Source organism: Malaclemys terrapin, chromosome 1, assembly GCF_027887155.1.
Source record: "Malaclemys terrapin pileata isolate rMalTer1 chromosome 1, rMalTer1.hap1, whole genome shotgun sequence".
NCBI classification, from domain to species: Eukaryota; Metazoa; Chordata; order Testudines; family Emydidae; genus Malaclemys; species Malaclemys terrapin.
The window spans coordinates 110,604,085-110,612,734 of record NC_071505.1 but is presented as its reverse complement, the minus strand read 5'-3'; the positions used below and the strand labels follow the sequence as shown (position 1 = coordinate 110,612,734).

General features: G+C 45.3%; 1 protein-coding gene across 1 annotated transcript in view; it reads left to right on the top strand.

The window, feature by feature from the left end:
* Positions 1-8,650, top strand: part of CACNA2D4 (calcium voltage-gated channel auxiliary subunit alpha2delta 4) — a 158,341-nt gene that overhangs the window by 126,807 nt on the left and 22,884 nt on the right. Inside the window, exons 27-28 of the mRNA XM_054016077.1 lie at positions 3,722-3,783; positions 7,662-7,706. Of these exons, the coding sequence (XP_053872052.1) occupies positions 3,722-3,783; positions 7,662-7,706 (107 nt within the window). The remainder of the gene's footprint in view (positions 1-3,721; positions 3,784-7,661; positions 7,707-8,650) is intronic.

Here is an 8,650-nt window from a genome sequence, read left to right as displayed (position 1 = left end):
AGAATGAACAGGTGGAGGGGAATGGTATAAACAACATGTTGAGCAGTGGTATGTGGTTTCTCAAAGATGCAGTTGCAATAGTACTGCAGGGACATGCTCAGTTTGCAGTGACTAGATGTTACCTGCTGGTAGAAAGTTATGCATGAACTTGGGATGTCTGAATAGCGCATCAATATCTGACTATTCAACATATGTTATGTTGTCTCCCTTCATGTACTTTATTCTACCGCAGGGGAACTACAGTTGCTCAAGTTATTAGCATGTCAGTAGAAATAATACCATTATCCATGGTCACCTCTAGGACTTTATGGTTGTTCCTATGCTGTACTCCACAGCCACCCTGAATTTCACAGCAGAGTGGAACTCAGATCTTGTGCTGGAGCAAAGGAGGATCTCAGGTAGCTATTCTTTGGCACATGCAGTGACTTTTTATCACCAGCTTTTCCTTCCTCTCATCTAAGCTTCTGACTCGTTGTCTCCTGAATCTGTGCCTTCCTCCTTCCTCCCACCCCCTTCCAAAGCATGGCCAACCTGCAGGACAGCCAGGCCCCCTACTGCTTACTGCCCCTTATACTACCTCTACATACTAGCACTATCTCAACGGTAGTGTAGCCAGAATAGCGTGGACAGCGATGGCATGGGCTTAGCCACCCTGAATATGAATCCCTGGGGTTAAGGCAGGTTTGGATGCAGCACAGTTAGCCCGCGCTGTCACTATCATGGGTACACTATTATTTTGAGTATGCTAGCTTGATGTGAGCTAGTGCAAGTATGTCTACATGAGCTGGGAATCACACCCAAGTATAGATATAGCCTGAGAGGCTGTCCCCTGCCTCTTCTTTCTCAAACCCCCAGGCTCAACATGAATGCAGAGGAGGCTAATGTAGTCCCCACTGAGAACCACTACCATTCTCCATATAGGCAAGGACAGGGGGTTCCAGTCAGCAGACAAGACCCAAGACGGGGTCAGGTTTTCCTATTCCTGGTCCCCTGAGTGGAGACCAGCCAGAGAGAGACAAACCACAGTGCAAGTTAAAGTAGATCCTACACTGCTTGAAATTTCACCTTCTTACATCTTCTGGCTGCAGGAATGCATGGAAAGGAGAGTGGGTGTGAGCCCCATGGGGTAGGAGGGGATGGCTGCTGGGTCACATCACCAGGAGACAACTACAAGGAAAGAGGACTAGCTGTTGGACTACATGGAAAGCAGAGAGCTAACTGCCAAGCTACATGCAAAGGAGAGAGGTGGCTTCAAACAATGACAAGGGCCACATGCAAAGGAGAAAGACAGCTGACCGACTGCCCAGAAGGAAGACACATCGCTGCAGGCTACATGGCAAGGAGAGGGCTAGCTACTGGGTAGCCCAGGAGGGACAGAAGTGATGGATTTCTCTCTTTTGGTTGCCAGAAAGCACCAGTACAAACCCAGGAGCCCTATTCCCCCTCATGACACAAGTAACTCTGCAGTGGAAGTTACTTGCACCCTATAGGCTAAGGAGGAAAGGGTTCATGACAAAGGTTTTAATTTCCTTTGAACAACATTTCAGGCCTTAGGTCCCTCTTGGCAAAAACATGAGCTTCTCAATAACTCCCTGTGTTCCAAGGTTAGTTGTCCTGGTACCAACTCCTCCTCAGTCTTGTAAAATCTGCATGTCCTTAGTAATGTTCACTCCCATTGATGTGATCGGCTCGGATAGGAGGAATGACTCTTGCTTGAGATGGTTTTAAAGGATAACAAGGAATTTATTCAAAGCTATGTACAAAATCAGCCCATCTTCTAGATGGACTCAACAACAACATCATCATTTACACTCTATCACACTCCAACACAGACTGGTCTTTGAGGCCGCTGTGCCCAATTCACCCCTGGGGTAACCCAACTGAAGTCAATGGAACTACACCAGGGCTGAACTCAGCCGTGTTCTTTCTTCTTTCCTTGTATTCGGAGACTTAGATCCAGATGAATCTTAAATGAATCTTGTGTCTTGTCAGGTTGTGTATTCTGGGCTTTAGACAGCTGTAGAAAATAATTCCTTTCCCCATTTCACAGCAGTCAGATTCATTCTATAATAGGGAGCTCTGGATAAAAACCTTCCAGTGAAGTGGGATCTTGTAAGATGTACCAGCAGTAAGGATGTGACAGGAAGGACACTGACACCAGGGCGTTACAAGCAGAGATGATGTACCATGGCCATGATGCCAGCTGCCAGATTCTTTGTGCACGTAGCATGACAATACCTATTGCACTTTCTTGTTTTTATTCCTTCCCAGCTGAATTACAACATCAGATCAAAGAGTTAACTTAAAAGCAGCCACACATAAAGTGCAGAGCATCTCACCCTCCCTGATTGAACTAACCTCGTTATCTCCATACTGATTTATACCTGCCTCTGGAGATTTCCATTACTTGCATCTGAAGAAGTGAGGTTCTTACCCACGAAAGCTTATGCTCCCAATACTTCTGTTAGTCTCAAAGGTGCCACAGGACCCTCTGTTGCTTTTTACAGATTCAGACTAACACGGCTACCCCTCTGATACTTGACACATAAAGTTGCACAATATAGACTTAAAGAACTCACCAGGCCTGATTCTCCTCTCACTTACACTGGTGTAAATCTGGAAGGGACCAGGCCCTCCATCTCTCCCTTTCATGCTTTCCTCTCCAGCTCTCTTTCTCTTTATTCTTTATCATATTTTAAGATCCTTCTTGAGGCTGGATTTCTTGCAGGCCCCTTTGATTTGGCCTGTCGATTCTGTGGGTTGATACTTGCCCGTTAATCTTTGTTACTGCATTTGTATGTACAGCTAGGGGCATTCCTACGTCCTACAGAGAGACACTGCACACTTTTTGCTTCTACAGAGGGCACAACCATAGGGATGTGACAGTGCGCAGAAGGGGTTGAGGCACAAAATCAGGGCAAGACTGATTAAAGAATACCCTTTGGCCTAGGGGAAAATGCACTCAGCTGGGAAGAGCAGCCAGTGAGTTTAAAATCTCCCCTTTTCTCCTGACAGGTGTTATATTTCTGTGTAGAATTTGCAACTGTTATTGTTGATCAAGAATGGCCTATGTGCACATCTACACCACAAATTCGAGTGTAATTGTAAACTATTGAATCCAGCTAGCATGGGTAACAATAGCATTGAGCACACAGCAACACAGGCTTCAGCGCAGGTTCGCCAGCCTAGTACAAGCCCACTGGGGAGCCTGGGTACATTCTTGGGTTGCTAGCCCATGCTGCCACATCCTCCCTACCATGCCTACAATTATGCCTTAATTTGTGGTGTAAATGTTTTCTTTATTGCTGCATTCAGGTTGCAGTCTCCCTGGAGGTGGGGGCTTTCTGAGTCAAAGTGCGTTATAGCAAGAGATCAGCCCAGATGATTCTAACAGTCCGCCCTGGCCTGAAAATATCTGACAGCCCAAGATAAAAGCCTTTTTTAAATCTGTTCGTAGCTCTGTAGTGTTTAGTGGGAGGGAGGTGTCGATATTTCAATACAGCAATTGACACCTCCTTTTCTCCCAGCCTGTTAAACCTCTGACTCTCACTTGACTGTCTGACTCAGTGCTTACCTTTCAGTTCGTCATTTACACTTGGAAGCAGGCTGGGAGTGCAATTTTGTCCTGTTGTTCCATGCAAATATTTTTTTTCCTTTCCTAACTTGTAGCTATTTTTCTCTCACCCCCCTGCCCTCCCTCCCCACTTTTGTTTCCCCGTAGCTGTGGGTGTGCAAATTAAGCTGGAATTACTCCAACGCAAGTTCTGGATGGCTACACGGCAGGTAGGAATGGCAGTAATTCTGTGGAGATACGATTTCACCACCTTCCTTTTGCTTGTTCCATGCTATGCACATTGATTTCTGGTGGCAGTTCCATGAAGGCTTTTGTGAAATTTGTATTAAACAGATTTATGTGGTAGATTAGTTTTGAGTTACACGTTTCTCTAATCCTTTGACAGCTCTAATGCTGCATGAGCCGCAAGTCTGTTCTAGGAACGCTGCGTTAACAATGTCAGAATCCTGGCCTGGCATTAACTCTGCTGCAGCTGACATGTTAATTGTGGAAATATGTTTGCACTCATTCAGGCTTTCAGAACCATAATGGAAAGTTGTAATTTGGGGCACAAAATCTCCCTGCCCTCCTTTACTATCCTGATCTCAGCGATGATGTTGATGATGATGAAATCCTACTAGCCTTCAAAATAAAAAAAAAAAAAAAAAAAAAAAAAAAAACAGACTTGCTCCAGGCTAGCAGGCCAGGAGAAATTTGCGAGGCTGTGCTAGTTCAGACAGTCTGATCAGATTGAGAGAATTGGGATAACTAGAGCATTTCCTGGGTATGATAAGGAGGAGAATGGAAATACCTTTTTGTTACCAGCAAGGGGCACTCTCCAAATATTAGGGAATATGGGCAGCACATTGTGGGGATAAGTCTCATCGGACTGAAGACGCAAAGAATGAAATGTCTGCCTTGTGCCCGCAGAGGGAACTGTTACCAGGTTAGAATTATTCTGGTTTGAGCTCAGGAAACTTATCCCCATGACTGGAGAGCCTGAGGGGAATGGAAAAGGATTTTTATTGCCATTGGTGGCAGAGGGAGGGCTCTTGGCAAGCTGGAGACTGAGGTGCCCTGCTTGTATGTCTGACAGGATACCTGGCAATAAGGAGATTCCCACAGAGGGAATAGGAGCTCGTTGGAGGTTTATCAAGGGGGGTTATTGAAAGGAGGTTGTACAAGAACCTTCTGGGGGACGTGACCCCAGGAAATAAATACATATTAACATACATTCATTCCGGGGGTGAAATGAGCCTGGGAAGAAAGAATAAAGAAGCTGACGGGTGGTTCCTGGGTCAGGGATGAAGCCCTGTTTCTAACACTCACTCGTGTGAAAGAAGAGTTTGCCTGACTTACTGGCACTAGCTAGCGGTTCAATAAGGAGTCATTAATGAACATTTTGTTTTTTCTCTCCACATCTCTCCTGCATACTGCACTGCTCCACATACCCACACTCCCGCCCAGCCCAATGACACTGATGTAAGTAGACAGGAGCTCAGGACAGAGAGATCTCCCAGAGTTCCCCGCTGCGTCCCTGCCTGTGTTGTATGATGCTTTGTTGGTCATGTGTATTTTATATGTCATTGTATGATATATGCTGTCCCTTGCCTCTAGTAGCTGGCGACAGTCTAAGCCCACTTAGCTTGTGTTTTTCTTTGCAGTAACTAAGTGTCTTTGACAAAGCTTAAAGTAGATTGGGTTGAAGTGATTCAGAGACCCACCTAAGAAACCACAGAGCCAGATGTGGATGGGTCCCTTGGAAAGTAGTGATGCAGAAATGTTTGAAGCAGCAGTCCCAAAATAAATGGGGAGCACACATTCAAATATCCCCATCCCTGTGGTTTTCTCATGTAAATTTCCTGCTCTTTTTCGAGCAGAATGAACAAAGGTGATTCTAATCTCATTCCCACTGCTGCAAACCTGGAGTAATTCCAAAGGCTTTAAGAAAGTTCTTCCGGATTCACACCTATGCCGAGATGAGAATCTGTCCAAATGCTGCAATGTAAGCATGTAGAGGGGAGCACATGAATTGGGAATGAGTGTTGTGGCCTTTCAGGTTGAAAATAATTCTGGGTTTATTAGGGATTCTCACCTGAACTCTTGGGTTTGGTCAGATTCTGCTGCATCTCTCTTCTCTGGGCCAGTCCCCAGCTGGTCACTGACTGGATGATACAATCCTAATTGATACATTCAAACTTCACCTTGGAAGACTATCCACTTTTCCATCTGTACATTATTAGAAAACTCTTCCCTGCTGCCCTCATCAACAGGCACAACAGCATTATAAATAGACTTAAACTAGAGCTAGGCGCAAACCAACACCCGGGACCTTTACTTTGCAGGAGGGCCTTGAAATCTGAACATGGATCTGGACTTGAATTTTGTAAGTGGCCCCTGACTTTATCTTAGGCTGAACTAAACCCTCAGATCTGAACAGCCTTAACCTTGAGGTGTCTGAAATCTGGATCCAGATATTTGCAGCTTGTACACAAACTCTCACACTCCTGAAATGTTATTACAGTCTAATGAAATTCCATTGCTGGGCGATGGCGGAGCTGGTAGTTCTGAGAGATCACTTCAACCCCTGAGCTAAAAGACACAACGAGCCAAGAGACACAATGGGCCCAAACTGTCCCTTGGGCTAACTCAGTTGACTTCACTTCGGTTTGTTAATCTTCATCCTTATGGGTAATACTCTTGGGTTTATTACGGCCATAGTTCTCAGCTGCACAAACCAGAGCAAATCCAGAGTGACGTCTAGGGCTGCCACTTTTTTGTATATGTCACGTGGGGATGAAATAATCCCATCATGACAAGGCAACATTTGCACCGTCACATCATAACAGTGGACCAGGTAATGTCATGGTCTATTAAACCATTATCAAGATGTGAAGAGTGGATGTAGTTGTGGCGTGAAGATGCAACGGCACAAAGCCATGGAGCCTGAAACAAACTGAAAATTCTTTGATCATCCTTTGAAATACGCTTACAGGACACAGCGTGGCTCCATGGAAATAGCACTCTGTGTTGCAGAACGTGAGATGAGAAACAACACGAACAGTTTTGCTGTGGTTTGAGAGGCCGATTTACCTGCAGCTGTTCAGAGACAGCCAGGAAGGGCAGGCGGAGAGGGGCTTATTTTTTATAGAATTTATTGCAGTTTTAAAATAGTCAGCAGCTGATCCAGAGTAGGCAAGGCCTGTCATCTTTGTCATTATTCTTCCCCAACCTCAGGAAAGCCATAGAAGGAAGGGGACCCCCTGTAGAGAAATTGGCAACACTGCGTCAGCTTTCCCTCCCCTGCCCCCAAGGAAAAGAACATTACAAAATAACACAAAGAGACAGACACAAACACGGAATAGTTATGAAATGAATAAGCACTTGAAGGCTTTTGTTACTCACTGTTTAACTCCTCCTGTCCTAGCCAATTCAATGGTGTGACACACGTCAACTTTGGTATCCGTAGATACTTGAATGAAACAAATGGATGGTGCCTGAGGCTATCGGAGCACATTCGCATTCTATTGTGTCATTAGTTGTCTGTAAAAAACACTGCCTGAGAATAATGCATCCCTAAAATGTAATGCCTTTATTTGGTCAAGATGTTATGAGATATGAAAATGCACCCTACATTTTCTTTAGTATTAATAACAAAAATTATTATACATTGGAGAGGGTTTGATTCTGCCACCCTTGCACTGAGGGCTTGCTATCCAGTCAGCGCATGGCAAGCTGGGCTGTGAACATACAGTGCTTTAGTCTGCCACACGTTAACTGCCCGGGTGGACCCCTCTACAGCACGCTAGAAGTTCCCTTAGGTCCTGCTCATAGTGGATAAGGGAGGCAGAACCAGGCTTACATGTAATATTCAGTGGAGACAGTACTGTTTATTTTGAGGAATTAGACTGTGGGTAGAGGGCAAAACCATTACTGGCCTCCTTGGCAGGCGTTAAGTGTGTGCTGCTTAGATAGTCTATTTCAAAATGGTAACTAACTCGTTGACCTGTACCCAGCTGTAAGATGTAGATCCTTTGTCTGATGTCCATCCCCTTGAGGCTAACGAGATAGGCACAGTCATCATTTAATTTCTCCTGTTCCTTTCCAGTGCAGTGGCGTGGATGGTGTGTGTCCACTGAGCTGTCAGGATGATGTAAGTTTCATTGAGTGCGTTAAATCTGTGAGGATTATGGGGTGAGGAGGTCATTGGCAGAGGGCCTGCTCCTGGGAGCCTTTGGTTCCCACTGAAATCAATGGGAGTCAAGGGTGCTCAACACTTTACAAGAGGTGCTCAGCAGGACCACGACCAGAGCCAAACATTCAGCCTAGCATCAAGTCCTGCAACGTGCTTGTCTGGGTCAGGTGAAATCACCATGGTACCGCATGTGGGGCTCAGAGTGCATCGATCTCCTCTCTGATTTGGCCAGTAGATTCTAGTGGCTGCTGAGGAGAATGCTTGTTAGAGAAGCCCCTCATGTTTTCCATTCTCCCTGTGTTCATGCCATCCTGGGTTTCCACTGGCTGCTATACCATTGGACCCCAGCTGTGTTCTGGAGAGAATGTCCTGTCCTGTGAGCAGTGGGGTCAGAGGAGAATCCTCTTCTCATGCTCAGAGAGGGTCTCTTCTGGATCCTGATCTCTTCCTCAGTCTGAGACAATAGGATAAACTGCAAAATATAGAAGATCAGGATTGCCCATGAAATGGTGGAGCTTGACCAGGGTCCTCTCACCCTTACCCCAGATTTTTTGCCTCTGGAGAATCTGGAATCTTTTTCTCTTGGAAAAAAAAAAATCTAGATGGAGGCAGGATCATTTCTAGTGCTTACAGCAGAAGAACTGGTTGTCAGGAATCCTAGGTTCTGTTCTTCATTCTGCCACTGACTCACTGTGTGACCGTAGGAGAATTTAGTCTTTGTGCTCCGTTTCCCTACCTGTGAAATGGAGATCGTAACAAGGGTTAATTCACTATTGTTTGTAAAGCACTTTAACATCTGCAGGTGGAAAGCACTGGATAAATGCAAAGTATTATTACTATTCTATTAAGAAGAGTGCTGTCTGAACTCCCTTCCTTTTCGGGCAGTGTGTAGTGTTTTCTTA